The sequence below is a fragment of the Cupressus sempervirens genome, chromosome 11 (genome assembly GCF_028749045.1).
Source record: "Cupressus sempervirens isolate cs-2001-9-10 chromosome 11, ASM2874904v1, whole genome shotgun sequence".
Taxonomy (NCBI): Eukaryota; Viridiplantae; Streptophyta; class Pinopsida; order Cupressales; family Cupressaceae; genus Cupressus; species Cupressus sempervirens.
The window spans coordinates 656,239,972-656,266,804 of record NC_143128.1 but is presented as its reverse complement, the minus strand read 5'-3'; the positions used below and the strand labels follow the sequence as shown (position 1 = coordinate 656,266,804).

The 26,833-nt window shown below is 37.1% G+C and overlaps 1 protein-coding gene across 2 annotated transcripts in view; it reads left to right on the top strand.

Moving 5' to 3' along the window:
* The window catches only part of LOC149531485 (protein virilizer homolog), a 131,402-nt gene that overhangs the window by 19,692 nt on the left and 84,877 nt on the right, over window positions 1-26,833 (top strand). For both annotated transcript variants that reach the window (XM_089811442.1, XM_089811441.1), the window contains exon 2: window positions 19,777-19,865. In XM_089811442.1, the coding sequence (XP_089667568.1) occupies window positions 19,777-19,865 (89 nt within the window). The remainder of the gene's footprint in view (window positions 1-19,776; window positions 19,866-26,833) is intronic.

Below are 26,833 nucleotides of genomic sequence, written 5' to 3'. Positions count from 1 at the left end.
AATACTTCCAGATTATGGCTTTTACACTCTTAATTCTCTGGCACATCAACATCTTCTGATAGTTCACTCAAACCTTTCATAATGCTCCTTTCCTCATATAATTTGATCTCTTATAATCATCAGCATATGGCATGAGAACTCTTGTCATTGGTACACAACATAAAAAATGAAAATATATAAGAATGGAACTTCTAAAATTTGGGCTCCATCAGACTGCAATAATTAGATGAATGTAATACTCAAGGAAAATACTTACATGTACATAAACATCTTTGATGCAATCTTTTATACTTCTTGATTCATCATCCTCTTTATGCTAATATCGATACTTCCTCTCATTTATATCTTTCACATTATTCTAATATTTGGGAAATCCTTAATCTCAGTCATGTTGGTCAAAGATCAAATGGAGATCATTATCTTACATACCAACATTATAAAGTTTGTAAAAAACATGGTCATGTCAATCAGATCTCATATTATGATACTATAGCCTTTGAATCAATGTTTCCATACATAATATTTTATATTAATTATAAAATATCACTTCAAATATTCTCAAGTGTCACAATATCAAATAGGTATTATCCACTTATATCTACCTATAAGGAAATAAATGAATAATTATATAAAACAAGTTCATAACAAAATAAAATAAAATCATTGTACTTCCAATCCTTGTGGTACCCACAAAATGACTTTCAAATATCTATGATTTGACTTACCTTCTTTGTTGCATATTCCAAAATATCGAGCGTAATTATATTTCTATCAAAATAGTGACAATGTCAAGGAAGTCATTTTCAATGTGCCCAGTATTTGAAAGTACTCGGTTCCCACTGTACATGGATCACCAACGTGTTCAACATGTGAAGGTTGATTGATGTTATTTGGTCTTCTAGCTGAAACACAAGGGTATTATGATGCACTTTCAAATACATCTTCTAATGTAGGCTTTGGCACCTTGTAATGTTTTGAATGGTTTCGGCAATGTTCTCGAAAGTTTCAGAGATTTTTCAAACATTTTCGGAGATGCTTCTGAACGGTTTTTGCTCTAATACCATTGTAATGTTCCGTTCTAGAGTTTCCTTATGAAGCTCCGTACTATGCTTTAGGTTGTCTTGTCATGTGCTTTAGGTAGTCTGGTTGTGTGCTCTAAATAATATTCCTTAGTGCTTCGGGTGGCTAGTGCTTTAGGTCAATGCTTCATGTAGTTCTCCCTTAGTGCTTCATGTTTGTGCTTCAGGTCAGTGCTTTGGGTCAGCGCTTCTGTCAGTTTTTTGGGTGGCCAGTGCTTCAGGTTAGTGAAAGTTTCGGAGATTTCCCGAATGGTTTCGGAGATGCTGCTGAATAGTTTCTGCTCTAATACCACTGTAATGTTTTGTTCTAGAGTTTCCTTATGAAGCCCCGTACTATGCTTTAGGTAGTCCTTTGGGTGGCGATGCACAATGGAGTGAGGCTGTACTGCAATTTTGGAGCACAAGGAGGCCGTACGACAAGGAGCAGGTAGTGAGACGCCGTGTGGTGCAGGAACAAGTGACCATACAGTGGTCTTTGGGTGATCATATGGTAGTGGATTGAAGGGCTGTACGGTGACAAGGGAAGAGGTGGCCGTATGGTGGAGGTGGAGGGGCAATTGTGTGGGATGGAGATAATGAGGCTGTACGGTGGGAAGGATAGTTGTACGGTATGGAGAAATTGGAGGCCGAAAGGGAGGTACGGAAAGATAGTGTGCTGAGGCTGTACATTCGTATGGTGATAAAGGAGGTTGTACGTTGAAGTAAAGGTAATTACGAAAAGGAGGAAAACAAAGAAGTTTGGCAATGCCATTCGCAATGCAAAATGCAATATATTAAACACAAACACCTTATAGGATCCCAAAGACCAGCTAGATACACACTTGCACCAATTAATAAAGATATTTTGCATATAGATTCAAAAATAGAGATTAGAACACACATTACCTTCAATTAGATTTGCCAAAAGATGGTGCTCCGATTTGCAAGATCCGAGCAAAGTATTACAGGTGATGGAATAGGGTGAGGGTTGAATCCCATCGAAACTGGAAATAACCAAGTAGGGAAAGCCTTCCACTTTCGAAATGGCGAACAACAGAGAATCCCAATAGGAATTTGCAATACAAAGAAATAATCCAAATTGCATACCTGCAACTACATACAAGCCATCCTTAAATACGCGTCAGGGAAAACCTTTCCGAGGGTGTACAAAGATAGCTGATGGCAAAACTTGTCAATGGAAATTAAAATTAAAATAGGTTTGAGATATATTAAATCAATCGGAACCACAAATACAAATAATAACTTGGGCCCATATTAATTAATTAAAGTAACTAATTAAAGGTTCTTTTATTATATTATTTAAATTTTGGGACCAGTTAATTAATTAATTAAATTAAATTATTACATTCAAATTCGGGGACATGACAAATCCTTGCTGCCCAAAATTGCTTGCCCTCAAACAATCCATCATCAAACGAAACACCAATAGCTCCTGGGTCCCAAATCAAATGCGCATGCAAGACAAGTGAAATGACGTCAATCCTCCGCAGCACCACATTGCTATCAAACTTTCGTTGCACCACTTTGGTATTATTATTGTCGTATCCTTCACTAGGATCCTAATGACACAAATTGATGAAATCTTTCACGTCATTATGTTCAAAAATCTCTTTAGGTATGGTCATGCACATAGATGCTGATGCAGGCACAAACTTAGCCACTGCCACAATCACAACGACCACTATTATATTTTTTACGGATGAAACCTTGACGAAGAGAGCTTTAGTGGTGAGAATGTTGACGAAGGGGGCCTCGACTGTAAGTACCTTGATGACAGGAGTTTCAGTGAAGGGTGCTGCGATGATGGGTGCCTCAACAAAGAGTACCTTAGTAAAGGGAACCTTGGTAGAAAAAAATCAACAAAGAGTACCACGACAACAAATAAAATTTTAGCTGCAGATAAAACCTCAATGGGACACAAAACCTCGGTTGAAGCCTCGATGATGGATAGAGCCTTGACAACGAGCAATGTCGCAATGGTGACAGACATAACTATTGCGACCAATGTAGCCACAATGACAGACACACCATGATGATGGAGACAACCATGACGTCGTCGATGGACACAACTACGGCGACCAATACACACTTGATGGCGGATACACACTTGACATTGTTGACAGAAGCAATGACGGTGACGAACATGATGATGGACTTGGCAATAGACATGGCTGCGGTGACAACAATGGACAAAATGAAGATGACATATATGATGACAATAGCAATGTCAGACATGGCAACAGACAATGCGGCGGTGATGACAATGGATATAATGACGATGACGGATATGGCGATGGTGACAACAACGGACACAATGATAGTGACAGACACCAACTCGACAGACACAGACTCGGTGTCGGTAGCAAACACGATGGTGACAGACTTGGCGTCGGTGACGGACATGAAGGTGACAGATACAAACTTGACGATGGACATAGACTTGATGTCAGTGATGGACATGACGGTGTCGGACATGAACTTGGCGTCGATGACGAACATGACGGTGACAGACATGATGGTGATGAACACGAACTTGACGATGCACATAGGCTTAGCGTCAGTGACTGACATGAACTTGGCGTTGGTGACGGACACAAACTCAGTGTCAGTGATAGACACAACGGTGACAAACATGACGGTGACGAACACGACGGTGACAAACACGACAACAACGACAGACACAAACTTGGCATTGGTGACAAACATGATGGTGATGGACACGACAGTGACAGACGTAATGGTGACGAACATTACGGTGACAAACACAACGGTGATGAACACGACGGTGACAGATAAGACGATAGTGACAGACACAAACTTGATGTCGATGACGGTGATGGACACAAATTCGGCGTCGGTGATAGGCGCGATGACGGTGAGGGACACGAACTCAACGATGGATACAGACTCGGCATTGGTGACGGACATGAACTCAACATCGGTGATAGACATGATGGTAATGGACACGATGGTGACAGACACAAGGACGGTGATGGACATACAACCTCATTGACGGGCAAGACCACGATGATGGACATTGCATCAGTGACAGATACACAACCTCGACAACAAACACAACCTTTGTGACAAGCACAACCTCGGGCACAACTTCAGTGATGGACACAACTTGATCCTTCCATGTCTTCACAAGATCCATGCAAGCAACTTCTTCATTTTTTTGGTGTTATCCCAATGTTGGTGTAGTAGAAATATTTAGCAAATCCTCTTGGAGCGGCCCTATAATCATGCCTTCATTCTCCTCACGTAAAGCATCACCCTTATCGTTGTCAGTCATTTTCTCCCACTTGTGCAAATGAGATATTAGTTTTTCTTCACAATGCTTGAAAACATTACTGACCAATCTATATGCTGCTATAGAGGGAATACATTCTAGATTATGAACAACCCATAACATAGATGTGATGGGTTGAGATATTTCATCCATCTCTTCAATGTACGAAATCATAAGACTCTCCATAGCCAATGAAATCTTAGTATCATGATCTTCCTTGATGGTGACCAAGAAGTGATGAAACATATCATGAACCAAATTTTGCAATTCGAGATCTAAGAGAAGGTTACTTACTTTGACATTTGCACAATTCTCCAATACTATAGATCTCCTACCAAAAGGATTACCATTGAAGTCATTAAGACTCTGAAAGCTGTCAACTATTAATTGCAATATCTCTATCACGGTGTTATCATCATATGGTGCTTTAGGAGCCGAAATTCTCAAGACTTCACTAAGACATGCTGCAACTGCCAATCTTTTATCCTTGTCATGGTGTCTCAAAAGCATGGGTTGACTTAAGGCCTCCTTAATCGGCAAGAGGATTCTCTGTATAAATCTTGAAGGTAATTGGTTCACCTAACACAAACAAACTTCCAATATATCTAATGGAAGATCAACATCCTCATTGAGCTCTTTGCTAATCCTTTGTAGTGCCTTCAACCACCACTCTCCATTGATCTTGGGGCCACAGTGTGATCCAAGTACCAAAATCTTTCAATCATCCTAGTAGGCTGGCAAGATCACCGGCTCTGATACCACTGTAATGTTCCAAACGGTTTCGGTAATGTTCCCGAAAGTTTTGGAGATTTCCTGAACGGTTTCGGATATACTCCTGAACGGTTTTTGCTCTGATACCACTGTAATGTTCTATTCTAGAGTTTCCTTATGAAGCCCTGTACTATGCTTTAGGTAGTCTTGTCGTGTGCTTAGGTAGTCTGGTTGTGTGCTCCAAATAGTATCCCTTAGTGCTTCGGGTTAGTGCTTCAGGTCAGTGCTTCGGGTTAGTGCTTCAAGTGGCCAGTGCTTCAGGTTAGTAAAAGTTTCGAAGATATCCCGAACGGTTTCGAAGATGCTCCCAAATGGTTTCTACTCTAATACCACTGTAATGTTTTGTTCTAGAGTTTCCTTATGAAGCCCCATACTATGCTTTAGGTAGTCCTCTGGGTGGCAATGCAAAATGGAGTGAGGTCGTACTGCAGTGTTGGAGCACAAGGAGGCTGTACGACAAGGAGCAAGTAGTGAGAAGCCGTGCGGTGCAGGAACAAGTGACCGTATGGTGGTCTTTGGGTGACCATAAGGTAGTGGATTGAAGGGTCATACGGTGAAAAGGGAAGAAGTGGTCATATGGTGGAGGTGGAGGGGCAATTGTGTGGGATGGAGATAATGAGGCCGTATGGTGGGAAGAATAGTCGTACATTATGGACAAACTGGAGGCCGAAAGGGAGGTACGGAAAGATGGTGGTTTGTTGAGGCCGTACGTTCGCACGGTGATACAGAAGGAGGTTGTACGGTGAAGTAAAGGTAATTACAGCAAGGAGGAAAACAAAGAAGTTCGGCAATGCCGTTCGTAATGCAAAATGCAATATATTAAACACAAACACCTTATAGGAAACCAAAGATCAGCTAGATACACACTTGCACCAATTAATAATGATATTTCACATATAGACTCAAAAATAGAGATTAGAACACACATAACCTTCAATTAGATTTGCCAAAAGATGGTGCTCTGATTTGCCGGATCCGAGCGAAATATTATAGGCGACAGAATAGGGTGAGGATTGAATCCCACCAAAACATGAAATAGCCAAGTAGGTAAGTCTTCCACTTCCAAAATGGTGAACAACAGAGAATTCCAATAGGTATTCGCAGTACAAAGAAATAATCCAAATTGCATATCTACAACTACATACAAGCCGTGCTTAAATGCTCGTTGGGGAAAACCTTTCTGAGGGTGTACAAAGATAGCCGACGACAAAACTTACCAACGAAAACTAAAATAAAAATAGGTCCGAGATATATTAAATCAATCAGAACCACAAAGACAAATAATAACTTGGGTCCATATTAATTGATTAAAGTAACTTATTAAAGGTCCTTTTATTATATTATATAAATTTTGGGACCAGTTAATTAATTAATTCAATTAAATTATTACATTCAAATTCAGGGACATGACACACCCAATGTGTGGGTATTGCGTTTTTTGGTTACCCACCTATTGTAGGTTGTGTGAAGCCCCGTTGTTGTACGTCATGTGGATTGTGGCCTCCTACTCAAAGTTGGAATTATTCACAAATTTGGAAATATTTCTAGTTATCTCCAATATGCAGACGAGCAGAGTGCGCTCAGTGTTTCCGCAAAACAATGGTTGTCATAAGTGAGGCTCTTGATGCAGAAAACAATTGACAAGTGCGTTATTTAGCATTTGCATTCAAAGCCCACTGTCGTATTTTTCCTTGCTTTAGTTGGTGTATTTATCACCTTTGACTTCATAATCGATCCAGAGCTCCCATTTTTTTACGTGGCATGCTTTAATCCCAAAAACATAAGTAGTCGTAGATCAACATAAAGGAGTTTATGTTTTCTCTTTTTTTTGTGTGTATTATTCCATATTTGGTTCAATCTCCTTTTCTAAGATATGTATTTTGCTACTTCTTTTGTTTTCTTTCATTTGCAGTCCAACTTTGATACCATGTTGAATAACATGAATCATTTTTCTACAAATGTATTAACATTGTCAAATGTAATTGATGTGTACCAAATGCAGATTTGGATTTCATATAAATATAAGAGGAGACATGTGTCATGAAGAGACATGTCTCTAAGGTTTAATCATCATTTAATTAATATATTTAATAATAATAATTTGTACAATATATATAAATGTATTATATATAATATTATATATACATATTATTAACTATAATAATATATATAATTATTACATGAGTAAGTATATATAGGAAATGATGATTTACAATGTTCTGGGGTAGTCCATGGAGACAAAAATTTCCTTGAAACATATCCGTTATTTGGGGTGCCTTATACTCTGTAGAGATTGGGAAGAAATGTGCAAATTTTGTGAGTTTGTCTACCACTACATAGATGCTGTCGTTCCCTTGGATCTTTGGAAACCTTGTAATGAAATCCGTAAATATACTTTCCCATTTTTGATTTGTGATAGGAAATGGTTGTAATAGTCCTCTAGGATGTGATTGCTTTGCTTTATTTTGCTGACAAATTCTACATTCTTGTACATATTTTTGTATGTCTCTTTTTTAACGTTTCCATGAATATTTTTCCCTTATGTTCTTATACATTTTGTAATACCTAGGGTGACCTGCTAAAGGGTGGTTATGATATTCCTTCATAACTGTCTCTTTCATCTTGGATTTTGGGGTCAAATAGATCCTCCCTTTGTAGAAGATGATGTCATTTGAGACTTTAAAATCTCCATTAGATGCCTTTCCTTCCAATACCGCAGTCGCAAATTGATCTTTAGCATAATCCGCTATTATATCATCTTTCCAATTTCGGACAATGCAAGAAATGTTGATGTGGGGCCTTCTTGATAAGGCGTCTGCTGCTCCATTATTCACACCTTTTACATACCCTATATCGAAATCATAGGCTTGAATTTTGCTTACTCACTTCTGTTGTCTATTATTTAGGTCTCTTTGGTTTAGGAAGAAACATAAACTATTGTGATCTGTTTTGATTATGAATTTCCCACAAACTAGATATTGATGAAATTTTGCCAAAGCACGCATATTGCTAACATCTCTTTGTCACAAATGAAATAATGTTTTTCAGCTTCTCTAAGTTTGCGACTTTCAAAAACTATAGGATGTTTTCTTTGCATTAGCACAACCCCTATGCCTTCTCCTGAGGCATCACATTGTAATTCGAATGGTATAGAGCAATCTGATTTGGCTAATATTGGGCATGAGCTCATAACTTCCTTTAGTTGCTCGAAGGCTTGTTGTGTTCTTTTGTTCCAAGTGAAAGCTCCTTTCTTGGTTAAAGTTGTAAGAGCGGTTGCAATCATTGAAAAACCTTTAATGAATATTTGGTAACAACTTCATTGTCCCACAAATCCCCTGAGTTGTGTAAGGGTTCTGGGCTTTGACCATTCTTTAATAGCTTTGATCTTTTCTCCATCGACACTTACCCATTCTCTATTGATTTTGTGCCGAAGGTAAAGTATTTCCTCAAGCCTAAATTCACATTTTGATATTTTAGCATACATAGACTCTCTTTCTAAAATACTTAAAACTTCCTCGATGTGGCTTAGGTGTTCCACCCATGTTCTGCTATAAATAGGAATGTCATCAAAGAATATGAGGAGGAATTTTCACAATTGTTGTCTAAAAATGTGGTTCAGGTGGGATTGGAAAGTTGCCGGTGCATTTGTGAGCCCAAAGGGGGAAGCACTAGGAATTCAAAATGTCCATAATGACATCTAAATGTTGTTTTTGGTACATCCTCTTCTTTCATCTGGATTTGATGATATCCCGATCTTAAATCAATTTTGGAGAAATAGCATGCTTCATGTAACTCTTCCATTAGCTTATCAATTCTAGGGATAAGATATCTATTTTTTATAGTTTTTTTGTTTAATGCTCAATAATTGATGCACATTCTCATAGTCCCATCTTTCTTTTTGACCAATACTACTGAAGATGCAAAAGGGCTGCTACTAGGTTGTATGTGTCCCATTTCTAAGAGTTGTTTGATAATTTTCTCTATTACTTCTTTATATTTGTGGGGATGTCTATAAGGTGTAGTGATTATAGGTTTTGCTCCTTCCAATTCTATGTTGTGTCCAAAACCTCACTTGGGAGGAAGTCTTGGGGGAATGTCTTCAAACACTTCTAAATATTTCTTAAGGATGGCTTGAATCTCTACATGAAATGTTTGCTCTTTAGTGAGGTTTTGATCTAGGATCATACATTGGGCTATCATTTCTCCTTGGTCATGTTTTTATATTTTCTCGATTTTATTACATAATACCATTTTTGCTGATCCATCAGGCATTCCCCTCAACGTTGTTTCTTTCCCTTCATGTTTGAAACATATTTCAAGATTTGGTCCATCCATGATAAATTGTCCTAGTGAATTTATCCAAGGCATACCTAGGATGACGTCATTTTGTATATTTGCTACATAAAAGTTTCTTTTAATTATATGTTCGCCAATGGCAATTTCTACTTGTGTAACCATCTTTGTGCAATGATCTATGGTTCCATTTGCCAATTGGACCCTAAAACCTTCAAAGTCTTGAGCTTTTAGCCTCTTTTTTGCTACCAAGTGTTTGCTGATAATGTCATGAGAGGCACCTGTATCTACTAGTGCATTACCTTTTGACCCTTAAGTATACCATCGTGGGATATGACTGCCAGTGTCCCTTGTTCTGATTCCTCCACTCTTGCCTTTTTATTTGTTTCTTTGATTTGATTTACTTGCCCTCTTTTACATCAGTGACCTCATTCCCAAGGTTCCTTACATTTAAAGCATAGATTTTTTTGGATTAACTCTTCCCTTTGTTGGCATTTGTGTCCAGTTCTCCATGGTTTATTACATAAGTAACATGGTTTATCTTGGTTACCTCTTCTGGTTCCTTCACTCCGGTGGAATGTTTTGGAAGTGAAGTTTCAATCTCTTTCCTTATTATTAGATTGAACCATTTTTGCCTTATAGCTTCTTGTAGATTTTGCGGCTTGTGAAGTTTTACCATATTTTTTGTGGATTCTTTAAGACATTCTATGAACATACGTGTACATCTCTTTTGGGGGAGACTAGGAATTATGACTGAAAATTCTTGGAATTGTTTAACATCTTCGTGCAATGTTCCTGTTTGCTTAAGGTGTGTTAACTCTTGTAAGTACCACTCAATATCTTTCTCATCAGATCGGTTCATGAGTTTTTGGGAGAGCTCTTCATAAGTTTTAACGTCTTTATGCCCCAATGGGATACGCCCCTAGGTCCACCAATCATGTGCTGCTCCACCTAGGAGGATTATGGTGTATTGGAGGATTTAGGATGAAGAATGTGTTTAGTTTTTCTAACCATTGATGCGCTGACATCTCCCCTGACCCATTAAAAAATGGAATTGCGACCTTGCTTATTTTGGGTTTGAGTTCTTCATTCATATAACCTCTAGGCATCTCTCTTCTCTTATCCGCACAAAATTCCCTAATGGAGATTGCTTCTCGATGTGAGGTTCTAGAGGTGCATATGCTCTTGCAATGTCTTGAATGCTAGTTAGGAGTTGTTCTACCCCTTCCTTCTCTCTAGGTTTACTCTTTTGGGTAGGAATGTAGGTTGGGGGAGGTTCGAACTTGAACTTATAGTGTTATTATCAGAAATGGCCCTTTAGCTACCGAAAACGATTCTTTAGCCAAAAACGAGCTTGAAGCTTCTGAAAACAATTTAGGACACCGGAAACAACCTTTTGCAACAACATAGACCAGTTTGCCACTTGGTCAACATGTAGGGTCAAATTTATGAAGTCTAACTTGTCTAATGGGAACATGTTTGTGGGCCTAAGAGTTTTGCAAATGTTTGAAATGTTGTTAATTGAGATAGATTATCTTTTGTGGTAGCTCAAGCACATCAAGCAATTTTTTGTGGTAGCTCAAGCACATCAAGCAATTTTTTAAACCATCAAACACATGTGTCCTCCCTATTTGACCTGGGTAGAGGCTTGGAACACTTGTTTGCTGACTTACGAACACAACCAGAGACTCCTTAGCTATGGCAGGCCAATCAACACGCAATGGATAATGGCGTCCATATTCCTGAGTAGTAACGTCAAAGGGGGCTCGATATGCTGAATTTCTTGGGGTGATTACTATTTGCCTTGCACAAGTATAATCAGCCTTACAAAGGCAATCCAAATGGAAAACTAATTTAGGTTCAGATAATGGAGATTTGTTTGTGCCCTTCCTCGATAGTCCCACAAGCAGGATTAAGGTCTGTCAACCCTATGAGCACCTAAAAATGTGTAGTCTTACAAGCAAGATTCAAGCTTCTCTACTTTACACAACCTCCAAGTGGTGTCCAAGGAAATGATCAAATCATGGTTTCAAGGACAAAATGAATGTCTCCTGAGATTTTCATCTCAAGGAAGCATCTTGATTATAGTGAGATGGAAGGGTTCACTTGGTTTGTTCCTGGGAGCTTTTTACCTCAACCTTCAAGCCCTTCAAAGGTAAAATAAGGAAAGTGGATTAGATCCAAGAGTCTAAGTTTCTGATTCTCTTAAAGAGAGAAGACTATACTCCTCTACCTCTACGTCTTTCCAATACTTATGTTAGCTAACATACTCATGAAAATGTCAAAAGGTTCTAGGTTTGTTATTCTCCTTAAAGGAAAAGAGTATGATCCCCTCACTTCCAATAGGATCACTCACAATCAAGCTCTTGTTGTCTCTAAGAATGCCTCTCTTTTTAACTTGGTCTAGGTTTCTGATTGTCCTAAGAAGGAGAAGAGCATACTCCCCTACAAGTCATCAAGACAGGCAAAGAACACAACACTAATTACTAGATTCCTACTAAAGTACTAAGCAAGCACAATGTTCTATATCCGCTTCAAAGGTAACCTGCAAACCAAGCACTAGTATTTATTATGTTTGAATATAGCAATCTTTGACAAGCATTCTCTGTCAAGAGTCCTGCAAACACATGCTAGGATGTAAGGTCAATCAAGCAATGCTAGATCACGCATTAGTCGTTACTCAATTATGCAAGTAGAGACATTGGAAATGACTGAAGAAGTGCTTCCATATACTACCCTTCCCAAAAATGACTAATGAATCACTAAAGGTGACCCTTTACCCTAAAGGCAACCCATAACTCCCTAAAGGCGACCCTTCCCAAAAGAGACATAAGATTGACCAGAAATGCCTCAAGATGGACTAGAAGCACAATAGTTTCCTAGAAATGACCCTTTAGCTTAAAGGCAACTCAGTATCTGCAAAACAAAGGTTTAGAACATGACCAAAAAGCTCAAAAATGGTTAGAAAGAGCTAGGGCTAGGCCCCATGGTAGGTGCTAGAAATGTGTGTGTGAAATGGTGTACTTGCACAAGCAATAGCACACTTCAATAAACATTAGATTATTAGTCTATAATGAGCAAATAGTGCAAATTACAAGCAAAGAGACTAACAAGAGTGTCCTATTGCTCTCTATCTAAAACAAGTATAAAATGGGTCTTTGAGGTTCTCTTAGACATTGCAGATCCATGATCAATGACAATGCATTCTAGAATGAGAGATTCAAATTGAAACAATGCATCTAAAATGAGCTAATTAAGACTAAATGAGTTGATTCCATTATGAAATTGAAGTTATCTAAATGCAAAGTGCACAATTAAGCTAGAGTGTGTTGGTTTCCAAAATCGCAGATTGGAATTCTATGAGTCTTGCCAACTTGATGTTAGGATATTAAACTGGTTATGGCCAATTTGACGGGATTGATTAATGCGATCCAAATCCCTTGTGCTTTTGGCTCTGCAAAACCAAGGCAGGTGTACTTGATTCTGGACAACAACTTTAAATCCAAGATGCTTAAAGCAGATTGGTTAGAACATGAATACAACGAAAGTTGTCCACATGGCAAGAATTATAGAAAACTTCAAATTTACAAATTACGAATCAATATATGAATGTTTTTAAAATAAGGATAAGTATGGATTAATGCAACAAATGAATATATTAATTATTCAAAGGAAATATATGAAATAATTGCTAGCATATGGATTGCGAATTATGAAAAATATAAAGACCAGTGCCAAAGGGCGATAGAGTCAGTATTATAAGTTTAAAACGTACAACTTTATAAAATTCTACGCTCATCAATTATAAACAATTTAGTAATCAAGATGTGACAAATCAAATATATGGACACAATTTTAAAATAGTGTAGAATGTATTTTAACTCCTATGGTAGGGAGACAAACTAGACATAGATTTGGAAACAATTAAATATTTCACAATATCTATAATGTTTGATTTTAAAATGCTATAATTGATCTTGTCCACTTATCTATCTTATAAATTATTTATAAAATTAAAATAATAAATATGAAGGACAAAACTATATAATATTTTAACTCTAAAGCTTCATGCAAATAAAATAAAATAAAAATTCTTACTGATCATGCGGAAAATAAAAATTGCAATGGAGATACTCCTTACGGATGATCCATCCAATCAACTGGACTCTAGAATCGCATAAAAATATTTATTCAATAATCGGAATTCATGAACTTAGTTCAAAAATTCATTCATTTGTCAATGAAAGAATATAATACATCAAATGCGCTTTATAATATGAATATGTAAGTTGTTTGGAAATTGTATCTATAAATATCAATTGTATCTCCCCTTGTTTCATTTTACATATCATATTTATAACTGATGCGGAGACACTTTCAACCATCTTGCCCTTTTGTAACAAGTAAGTGAATATTGTGAACCTTTAATGTAACTTGTAATATAATTTGACTTGAGGGAAATGAAACCATTTATTTGGGCGTATAAACATGGGCTTTTGGTATGCATATCATGCTTAATTCCATACTTTTGCCATGGTCGATTGTTTATATCTGTCATGGGTGCATATCTCCGTAGACTCGTTACATCCTGGTGAGAATCTCCCGCTCCTCAACAATTCATTCCTACTTCTGTGCAATGTCTGGAGTAATTTGGAAACATGAAAGCTTCTAATCCATCAATCTTTACTCCTCCGCTAGAACAACTTTCTCGGATTAGACGTGAAATCTTATTTGGAAGGGTTCTGTAAGTTGCACTTCTGGATGCTCATGCTTGCGTTGTCAGACATTGGGGTCAACCATCTAAGTAATGCTCGAGCCACTCCTCTCTGACGCATTACAGAACTGCGTAAAACACAAACCATCCTCAGGTGAAATTTAAAAATGATTGATAAAAAACACTATAATTCCACCGCTTCATGGTATCGAATATTGAAAGGGTCTGACGGCATCTCATTTTTTTGCCATTAACTCTAAATTTTTGGTTTTGTATCCACTGAGCCTCTGCATCCATCGGTTTTTCCTTGCTAACACATTCTTCTCCAGGACTACTTGGACTCTATGTCTCCAATCCTTCAACGTGTTCAAAGAATAGTCAAATCTCTATGCTTATTGAAAAACAAACCTATTCCATTTCTGCATCGAAGTGTATTGCTGACATCGCACACCTTATCAAGAATATATTTTACCACAAATTTCATAGTTAAATACTCGTACATATTACAGTATATCCTTTCCAGATTATCGGGTGCTGGTAACAAAGTTTGTAGTTGCAGACTTAATATTCACTGCCTTCAAATTATAATTTGCACTTAGCCTCGATATTAGTTAGCATGATGACTGTAAGATCATGATGCTGTTCTCGTTCTCAATGCCATTTCTGATACACCTATTTCCCTCACTCATGCTCCACCATCTGTCAATACTGTCTAATTATTCTGAAAACAATTATGTGAAGGTAATGTCCTGATCTGAAATTTCGACCAAAGTCCATTATGATTAAATGTGGGAAATGTCTGGTAATATCATTGCAGTGAGCTTAATATGAGAAAAATCTGCTACAAACAATTATGACTGCAATGCTCCACCAGTTGTGTGTCAGATATTTGTTTCTGAATCAAGAGAAGCGTGCTGTAGGTAGCTGAAAATAACTGTCAGCTATGGATGTTAAGAAATTACCGATGCCACTGCTACTTAACTTTCTGCATTAGAAGTCTCTGGTTGTAGAGAACTGAACTTCTTTTGACAGCACAAAAAATCCCATTATGCAGAGCAAAAAGTTTCTTTACCAGACTGATCAGAGGTGCCTGAACAACAGTCCACATTTGCAACAATATAGTGGATTTGCTGTATCAGGGCTATCCAAGTCGTGAGAATTCATATTTTCTTGATCAACAGCTATGTCAATTCCAGAATTTTGCTGCCCAAGCTTATTAAACTCACTGAGGCTTCCTTCTATTAAGAGTATATCAGTCTGTAGAGAATTGATATGTCTCTGAATCTGTGTGCTGAATAGAATGTTCTGCCATTTGATCACCACAAGCATAATTATCTGCTGTCAACCCAACATCATGCTATTTGTTCCCCCAATGTGACGAATACACACCTTTCGCACAAGTAGTAATAGACCTATTTGCTACATGAGGCTTGTATCAATATAAGGCTCTGAAACATCTGTGCATCTTGGAACCAAAATGTTGGAGAGAAAATGGATAACTCTTAGCACAGCATCATCAGAAGGTTTATCATGATGTGTCTGAGATCAAGGCGCTTGAATAGTGTTGAAATGCGAAATGTGTGCTTATGTGAAACTTCCTTTTCCATATTCTTCTGATCATGACCTTTCAGTGTTATGAAGCATATTGATTGAATATAAGTAGAGTGTAAGATCTGAAAATCCTCTCTTTGCCACGGTGGTTAGGACTCTAAAATTTGCCAAAATTTTAGAGTTCCATCAGAGTGAGTATTCAATTCTATAACATGCACTTAAGAATGTAAGAGTGGGATATTTTGACAACATATGGATATGAATGTAGAAGTGTGGATCAAATGAGCTCAAAATTCATTCCTTTTATAGAAATTGAGAGGAAATGAGTGGTTAAGATTGGTTCTCAATGTGTGATTAGGATCAACTCATAATTGATCCACGTGTGTTAATTCCCATTTGTCCATTAACAATTGATTTGTCACTTAGTGGTGGGTTGAAAAGTGGGAGCTTTTATTAATTTGTTTTAATTAATTACTTTAGCTGATGGAGTTAATGGGATTGATTTATTTACATAGGCCAAGGTAATAACAAAGATTTTTGATCGATTAATAATGATTTGATGCTTGATTAGGGATTTTGATGATTTTAATGACTTATACAAGTGATCGGACAATCAGACTAGCATAATTAAGGAGTAGATTTTGAGTTGGAGCAAATAGGGCTTCTAGTTAGACTAGCCCATTTTAGGGTGGTTACAGGTATGACTGACAGTTATTCTTTGCAACCATTGATCTCCTTAATAGGAAAAGTCAAGGTAATGTTCCCAGGTTGCTGGCGTAAGCAACTGGGTGACAGGGGTATGTCTTTGCCTTCAGTCATGGAATCTTATCTCCTCAACCTTCTGTGTGATCTGAGTGGTGGAACCTTCAGATGGCAGCCCACTGATGCCCACTGATGCCCTAATACTCTGAACTTCTCATTCTGTGCAGTAAATTGTATCTAAACCTTATTGCACTCCTATGTAATTCTTCCATATGGTTTGATCTGGCCTGATACCAAATTCTCTTCACTGTCCACCCCTAAAGCTTGCTGTACGTATTCATTGCTCATAGATATCTGCTACAGCTCTTTCGATTTGCCAATCACTGTAGGTATCTAGATCTGGCGGCTGTCAGATTACACTGCATCTGAGATGCTGCGATCTGTCTATCTTGATGAAATCCAGGTTTATCCTTTTCCTTTGTAGATTTCTGGATTATGTGCAGTTCTGGAACTACAGACTGGTGCATAATGGGAATGATGTTGGTATCAGCTCCTGGAGATTGGTATCAATTGCATCAGTTAAGTCCTCTTTTATAGCTCACCAATTGGACGATTGGCAAGGCATCAATGTTTCAACTCAGCACTGTTGCAACCCCTGCTGTAGGATCACACAGCAAAGTAGGATTTCAGTGCTTGGCTCCAAGGGATTTTGTCTTTTTCTGCTAGGTGGCTTGAGAACTGATGAGAAAATTCAGCTTCCATAATTCCAAATTATGTACCTCCGAATGGTGCCCAAATCTGAATGTATGCTTGAATAAGAATAGGTCCCAAGGCCCTAATTTGTGTGCCACAATTTAAAATTTGAAATTCTAATTTGATTTAATATTTAATATTTAAATAGTCATTGATTAAAATATATTTAGTGGTGTCATGAAACATTCTTGTTGAGGAGGGCAATGGAAGCTGACTTCAAAAGGGAGGGGGCATCACAGTTAAGGTTCTTGTGAATTTTGATGAGTTCCTTTTTTCTCTCTTATATTGTTGCATCTCCTACTTTCTCAAATACTGTCTTTGAGTTACATCTTGCACATGGAATAAATAAGATGAATATGGAAGCGGTGGCAAAGTGAATAATGGCATGGTTTGGCATGGTTTGCAAGCTTCTTGTTTGTTGTGTAGCCATTCAAATGGCATGCTCATTGCCAATCACCTGCCAAAGAGTCTGTTAGTTTGGTGTGACTTAACATGTCTCAGGGCTACTTGAGTTTACATAAACTAGGAGAGTCCAGTATGGAACCTCTCAAATAGAAGTAATTGTATTTGCTGGATCATTAGGACAAGGAAGTATTTTGCAAAGTGATTTGGCATCTCTAGTTAGTATAGAAAATAAATTTTTAATCCAGAAGAACAAGGATCAAACACAATGCATATGGAATGGACTGGAAAACTGTGCAAGTTATCTCACAAACAGCACGAACCAATTGCCAAATTTGTCAAAATATTTTCAATGAATTGCTAACCACTTCTGAGCATTTTTATAGAAGCTACATGTTATGGCACTGAGGGAAGCTTCGACTAACTTGATGGGCAATTTTTTTAAAATATTGTTTTCAATAATGCACAGGAGGACATACTGAAACAAAAGAGTTCTACTTATTTTTGCTCACACACTGGGAGGCCTATTTACTCAAGCTGATTAATGATCTTGTGCCTAAGAGGGACAATCAACTACTTCTGACCACAAATGGTTGTGAAATGAGTGTAGCATTTATGCACATGTATTTTTGTTAGTTAATTTATCATGAATATATCATCCAAGTATTCTGTGAGATGTGCAACATAACCGATGTTTAAGGTAAGAGAGGTGAAGCACAAACTGAGCTTGCTGTTTTATTAGACTTGATCTGGCAATTTTCCAGAAATGAATAAATATAAACTTTTTAGGAGTCAACGTGTTATCTTAAATTGCATAAAATTTCAATACCATGATTATTCAAAATCTACCATGTTACAGATTGCTCTGACAAAATGATTTCCACTCTTTAATGTTTGCTGGGCATTGCTTGTGCTTCCTTGAGGCAATGTCCATTCTGGTAACGTAACGGAAATTTTTTACACGATATTGCAGAGATGATTGCATAGGATTTACCATCTGTGGGTGTGAAGGGTATTTTAAGTGGCAAGTCACCCTATTCTTGCTTGTGATTGCAAATTTCCGTGGGCTGGTATAATTGCATCAATGTCAGATGGTATAATTGCATCGATGTCAGATGTGATAATTTCTTATACATTTGCTACAGGTTAAGTTACCAGATTCTCTCCAGCAAACCTCAAAGTCTGGTTCAATTTTGTACAAATTCTGGTCCTTGTCAAATTCTCCCCAAACTCACCTACAGAGCCACAGATTCAGTGCAAATTCTGTCAGAGGAACCTGGGCAGAATTTCAAGCAAATTTGGTCTGAAAACAATATTTTCGAACTGCTTTTTTTGCCTAATTTGGTCTATTTAATTCTCCCAACCCTAAAAGTGACCACGAAAAAGGCCAAAAAGGGTGGTTTATATGTCATCATGCATTTTCAAATTAATATGAAAACTTGCTTATGGAAGAAATTCAAATCGATGATTATATAGGTATCTCTTTAAAAAAGCAATGATATCTTTGAAATCCAGGGCTTAAAATTTGAATCTCAACTTTTGATCTGGCCTGGCTAGAAATCCTCTAACCAATACAAAATAAAAAGTCAGATAACTGGATTTATCTTTTGATGAAGTCCTTTCATTCTCAAATTGTCTCCTTGATATGGAAATATGTCCCATGCACGTGACCAAGTAAGTGTAGCATTGTATGTATGGCTAAATGATGCAACCAATATCCTTTTGAACTGAAACATAGATATGCGGGTGTGTTTTGCTATGTTTCTTTACTATTAGTAAAGTGGTGCATGGACTTATTTGTTGTTGCATATATACACACACAAATATATATATATATATATATATATATATATATTTTAAAATATCTATTTTTGTAATCTTGAACCTGCATCTGTACTGAAATCCGAACTGGCAACTTGGGCTAGAGGTGATAAACATGGATTAAACTCAGGAAGCTCAGAGAGCTGCCACCCTAGTGGCTGGGGTAGTAATCCATACAAATGTAAGAAACTTAATGAGAGGGTTGGGACCTGAGCATTAACCAGCACCAAATCAGATCTTTTCGTAAGAAATTTGACATTGTAGTTCTTATGTGCAAATTCAATCTTAGTCAAGATTTTGCTTTGTTTTTCAATTATAATATCTGATGCAATTTTGGATTATGGTTGGGTTATCTATTAGGAAAAATAATTATTTGTAATTTATTGTCTCTATTTCAGGTACGATTCACAGAACCTGTTGTTATCAGTGCTTGTGAATTTTTGGAACAAAATGCTTCTGCCTCTTGCCCAATGATATCACTTTCAGGGTGAGATTTTTATGTTGCATTGGATCTCATAATTTGCAGGGCTAGTTGACATTTTTATATTGTGGTGGTCAAGTCAAATTGTATTTTATATCATAGATCATCAGAGTCAGACATTATTGACAATATCATTGTGTAATTGCTAGTGCAATTGAAATATGATTTGTGTCAATGATTTCAGATACAGGTTTTGGTATTCTGACACAAAAGTTATGCTCATGGTTATTTTTGATTGAGTACATCACATTCTTCTCAATGTAGTTAAACTTTCTTTAGTATGAAATGTGCCACGAGTATATAGAAGTTAATTTGACTGTTGTATTACAGATCTTCTTGGTTATCTGAATAACCCAGCAAACTGGACAAAAGGGAATTTTTCTTTTTTCTTTTTTGATCTATTGGGAAAAATGTGGAAAGGAAATTTTCAAATGTAAAGTTATATAGTTGTCCATTAAATGTTAAAAACAGTCCAATCAATTCACTGCAAAAGATTGCAACTTTTTCAGCAAGGAAAGGCATCAGGTCAAGTGGTAGTTAAATCAGATTAAATTGCTATGTTTTAAAGGTTTCTGGAACTATGCTTTTCTACCCTCAATGAATGAGGTAGAGGAACTGGTCTTCATTATTAAATGTGTCATGGCCCCTTCTTGAAGTGGTATTAATTAATAAACAATAATAATTAAATAAAAATATGAAAGAAGAATACTAAGAATTAAGTAAATATTAGTTAAACAAAAAGTTGAAAGGCGTGGATGGAAAAGTTGTGCCTCTGCCAAATGAGAGGTATGAATGGGAGAGATGAGAACATCATTTGGCGTAAAAAGTGAAGGAGGAAGATAGAATGGAGCATAAGAATTAAGGAGATATTCAGGGAAAGGGAAGTGAAGAAATGAAGGAAGTGACTTTCAAAAGGTGAAGGGTTGTGAGTCTTTGAAAGGGCTGTGATTATGAAGTGTAGTGACTCTTCAAAAGGGCTGTAATTATGTGTTATGATAATAGATAGTTTTTACTATTGTTTATTATTATTTAATGGTCATCTATTTGTAATCTATTGTAAATATTAGAATGTTGCTAAAATTTAGTTAGTTAGTTAACTGTTAGCTAGAATAGAATGTTCCAATTCTTTACGATCGTGTCCTTAGGAAGCATTATTTATTCATTTATATATATTGACCTATTAATCACTGTCAATAACAAGCATTTAACCAACAATTTTGTAATATGGTTTCAGAGCAAATACCTAAAAAATAAAATTTTGAATGAATTTTTTTCCTCGACTTCTGGAAAATATTTTTTTTGTTTGAATCATTTTTCTGGAAGATGTTTTTTTGAGAAACCCTAATAAGGTTTTTTGACTGGGTGTCGTCTCTTATTTCTAGCCATCAGTTTTTCTGGCTTGTGTGTGAGTTCTACCTCCTGGCTCTGCGTCCTCAATCTGGCTCCCACACGCACCCATAGCCTCTTCTTTTTTGCGTCCCTTTGTCTGATATTGTCTGTATTGACGCTGTTTTTGGTCACACCTTGCAGTGAATCTGACAGTTCGTTTTTTACATCACGACTGGCTATTTTAGCAAAATTATGATCCAAATCGTGGTTACTTTTTCTCTATTTGGTGACATCTAGGGTTTCTTAAACCCTCAATCTCAGATTTGCGACGAACAAATGTATTTTGTCTGCAAATTTCTGCAATTTTTGAAGCCTTTTGTTGATTTCCTCAGATCGCTGCAAATATAATTGCATTGTTGTAAGATATATGTTTTCTAATGGCAGCGATATCGCTCTTATTTATATTAAGGAAGAGACATGGAGAGACTTGTCTCCTTGAGGAAACATGTCTATCCATCATTATCTAATTAATATAGTAACAAATAATTTGTAAATATTAAAATATCTCATATATATATATATATATATATATTTATTTATTTATTTCTTCACTTTAGTCTCATAGGTTATCCAAGTGAAGCTACCAAACATCAACACTCTCTCTTAGCGGGGAGGATAAACACATGACCATATATTACCTCAATGTATTATAAAGATATTGGGAGTAATGGCCTCTTGAATGTCAACTCATTTGACACTCACCATGTACTCTTTGAGAAATGGCCTCCTGAATATCAACTAGGACTTTGTGTAATGGCCTCTTGAACACCAATTTGCATAACATTCACCATGTACTCAAAATGTTCATAAGGTATGTGCACACACATTCTCATAATGCTTATCATATGAACATCCACCATGCAAAGTATAATCTATCAGGATCTGCATAAACATTGTAAGATATCCATCATAATTGAAAATCAAGTTATTGCAAGATCGTCACCTTTCAATAACTTCTGCAAATACAAGTAATAATCATTTGGAAGTCGTCACTTCCTCATGATGTACATAGCGGGTAGGCCCATCAAAATCATATAGTCATATGCATGATACGAAAAGTGTACATGAAGTCAACACTACCTTTGATTCTGATATGATCAAAGATCTTTAAAGATTAATTGAAACATATCCTCTACCTGCTCCTTTAGACGGATGTGTTAGACTCCCTCTAAAAATTAATCTTCTAAGCTGCTTTACCTTTGAAGAAGTGTCAGACTCTCTCTAAATCTATTATCAGTGCTTAGTCCTCCCTTTTTCTGCAATAACATCCTCTGAGAAAAGATCAAGGCAAATAGCTCTTATAGAGCATGATAAAAATAGGGGAGAGAGAGAGAGAGAGAGAGAGAGTAATACAATAATCAAGAAAATATGTAATTTTGCATAATAGAACCATCCCAATATTGCGCACACACATTCTCCTCACAATTCTTAATTCTTTTATGTATAGAAGAAATGCATTCCTTATAAATTCCCTTACATACTCACCATGTATATATATATATATAAAATTAAGTAAAATATTTCAATGTATATATATAAGAAAAAAGGAGAACCTCAAATATACCTACCTCTTATATACCTGCCTTTTAATCACCCCCTCGGCTATGTATTTTGCCAAATCTTCTCTGCACGTCTTCCGCAATCATCCTTGCCTGATGACGTGGATTTACTATCCTTTGGTTGCTGATTCTCAACATAAATTTGCCTGATGACAATGTCGGCACGATCATTGTCTTGTCCGCCTTTGTTGAGTGCTTTTGGCTTATGTGGCGAACGTTCTTCGTTACCTTTCTTGTACCTTGGTATTGATGACTGATTGACTTATCTATGCATTCATTCCCTTATGCAGTGGATGACCTATTTCTATGAGTGCATAGTATGATGTGTTGGTCTTCAGTATTGTTCGATTACGTCCCTCTTATGAAGTGCATTCTTAATGGCTAATGCTCCCCTAATTAATGGTGTTCCTTTGTTTCTGATCATGTCTTTGGTCTTGGAGATTGGTGCTTTCTGCTATTTGGTTTGCCAAATCCCTTATTATGTGCATTTCTTTTGTAATTCTCAATATTCTTTATCTGCTATCCACGCTGGAGATCAATGGACTATTGCTTGTCATTCTGTGTAGAAATGCCTATTTATTTCGATGGTGTTTGTCTTTCTAGTATTTGCGATATCTTCAAACGTTATTTGATTTACCTTTTGTATGTGCTGCTGGGATTGATTCCATCAGCTTCTATCTTAGGAAATTTTATTCATCTTTGTTCTATCGTAGATATAACTCCTATGCAATGATGGCTTCCAATAGAGACTTTACTTGTAAGATGCAGTCTTATTGGTGTCTCTACAGATGCTTTCATCCTTAAAACGATGATTTGAAGATGTATTTCTGCTGTGAATGATTATGTGTAGACGTATTTTATGATCGTCCCTTCATTCCTTTTCTAGGTGACGTGGCTTTTGTATGTTTGCATACTTCCTTTATGGTCGAGCCAATACCCTGTTTGGTTGCATGCCACCTTTCTTCATGTCTAGCTATATGTTCAATGATGTCGATCGACCTTGATCGATCTTCATGTAGGCAAGTGTCTTCGGTATCCACTCTGTAGCATGTATAATAATACCCTCTGTAATATGTATTATCCTCTGCGATATATAACCTTTGTTCTTCGTATTTGCAAATGCATTTTTGCGTTCTGTGCCATGATAATTATGTTAGCTTCTACACTTGTAGTTGGCTCTGATACCATGTTATTTCTAACAGATTGCTGCAAATGTGGTTGCATTATCGGTAAGGTACATGTTTTCTAGTTGCAACGACATCACTCTTATTTATATTAAGAAAGAGACATGGAGAGACATGTCTCCTTGAGGAGGAGACATGTCTATCCATCATTATTTAATTAATATAAGACAAATGATTATTTAATAATATAATATCTCATATATTAATATATTTTTAATGTATAAAAAAAAATATATATATATTTCTGCACTTTAGTCTCATAGCTTATCCAACTAAAGCTACCAAACATCAACACGTTTTTTTTGAAACCCTAATTTTCTGTATCGGATCTTTTTTTTGTTTAGATTCTTGGTGGGTTTTTCTTGAGCTCAACTGAATTGTTGTCCGTTTTTTCTGGGTGCTCGATTTTCAAGCGGATACATCTAGAATCCGTCAACATATTCCTTTTGAGTTTTTCGAGCTCTCTTCTAGGCACCTCATTTTTTCTAGGTTTTCTGCTTTTTGCCTCAAAGAACATGCCTTCATAGGTTTTTAGGTGTTTCACTGAAAAACACGCTATGGCATCTTTGTCTAATAGTTTGCTCAAGGGCAATTAGAAATTCAATGGTCGAAATTATGGCACATGTAAGCAACGGATGTTAACAATTTTTGAATATCAGAATGCTGATTAGATTGTTCTGGGTGTTAGACAACGTCCGATTGCAATTAGTATTGATTAGAATAATCGGGAGGCAATGATGCTTCTCAAATTATTCGTAGCTGATGATGAACGCCCTTAGATTCCATCCGGCAAGACAACTGACAAGATATGAGAGTATCTCAACAAACTACATGGGAGTTCAGACAAAAGCAAGGCCTTCTTTCTCAAGAATTTTGTGTTTTCTATTGTCACAGATGAGCGAAAATCGCTCCATGAATACCTGAATAAGATTTAGGATATTTGTGATCAGTTGCTTGCCATTGGATGCAAGATGGAGGAAGGGGACACTGTGGTAATAACCCTCAAAAGTTTACCCAAGTCTTTCGAGGATTTTATGGAGACTCTCAGCATCACCTCTATTGGTGTTGATAAAAAGTTCACAGATCTTTGCACACTTATGCTTCAACAAGATCGGTGGAAACAACAGTTTGGTAGCAGTTCTAGCTCCACCTCCACAGAGAAAGCCTTTACTGCTAAATCCTTTCAAAAGGATAAAGGCAAGTCTCATTCATAGCAATCTTCTCAGTAGAAGTCCTCTGCTCTAGTATCAGAAGGCTCCAACAAAAAGATCATTCAATGCAACTACTGCAACAAGTATGGCCACATGAAGGTTGAATGTATGAAACAGTTAGTTGCCCATACTAAGCAATCTGGTTTGCAACCCAAAGCGAACGATGCAGAGCACACTGAGCAGACAAAATATGCCTTTTACATCTTAATGGCTAAAAGACCTACAGATCATGTGAAGTCATCTGTATATTGATTCAGGTGCCTCTCGTCATTTCACCCACCGTAGAGACTGGTTCACTAACTACTAGCCTTTTTGAAATTCAATTATTTTTGGTGGAGGGTAAGAGTACACTGTTGTTGGCAAAGGCAACATTCAGATTCAGTTTGTTGGCAGGAATCTCATTTTGCTCAATGTGTACTATTTTCCAGAGATAGAACTCAATCTACTCTCAGTCAGTACGATGCTGCAACACTCTCCACAGTTAGATATCACCTTCAGTTCATATCAATGCACCATCACTGATAGGTATACTCAATCTATTGTTGTAGTTGGCCTTAAGGATCATAGTTTTCACACTTGTTGATTCTGGCGATTTTTAGGACCGAGCTATGGCTGCTCAACGATCTTTTGTCAGCTCACTTTGGCATCAGCGGTATGGGCACTTAATTGTGCATTATCTCTCCTAGCTTGCTTGGGAAGAGCTTGTCCCGATTCGCTAAAGATTCAGACTCAACTTGGAGTTTGTAATGCATGTCAAGCTGGGAAGCAATATCGCACACCTTTTCCTGTTGGCGATTCATGTCATGCTTCTTAGGTACTTCAACTTGTTTATGCCAATATTTGCGGCCCTATGGTTACTCCTATTCTTGGGTCTAGGTCTTTTTTGTTGTTTGTTGATGATTTTAGTAGAAAGATGTGGGTATATGTTCTTAAAAAGAAATCAGATGTGTTTATTATATTTTAGAAGTTCAAACCTCTAGTTGAAAATAAGTTTGGGAAATATATTATTGCTCTTAGGATAGATACTGAGGGGGAATTTTGTTACGTTGATCTCTCTAGCTTCTGTGATATTCATGACATCAAGCACTAGTTAACTACACATCACAACAAAACAATGTAGTTGAACATTAGAATAGAAAATTATCGAGATGGCTTGATCTATGCTTGAACATAGACATGTTTCGAAGAAGTTTGGGCAGAAGCAGATAACACTGCAATCTATCTTTTGAACCAGTCACCCACTGTGGCATTCAAAGGTTAGACTCCGGAGGAGGCTTGGTTAGGTCGCAAACCCAAAAGCAGTCACCTAAAGGTTTTTGGCTTAAAGGTTTTTCGCTTTCTTGCCTATGTTTAGATACCTGATGCATCACACACCAAGTTGAATGCCAAGAGTCAGAAACTCATGCTTGTTGGATACGGTAGTTTTTGCAAAGCCTACTGCTTGATCGGCATTGAGTCCTCTTGTCTCCTGTACAGTCATGATCTAGTCTTCAATGAACAATGAGGACCATTCATGCTTATTTCTCCTATTTCTAATCCAGTAGATCAACCTAGGAAGGCTCACGAGGGAGTTCAACTTCCCTTAGGTTCACCTGATGGGAGGGCTCCAACAACTCCTGTAGCTCTAGTTA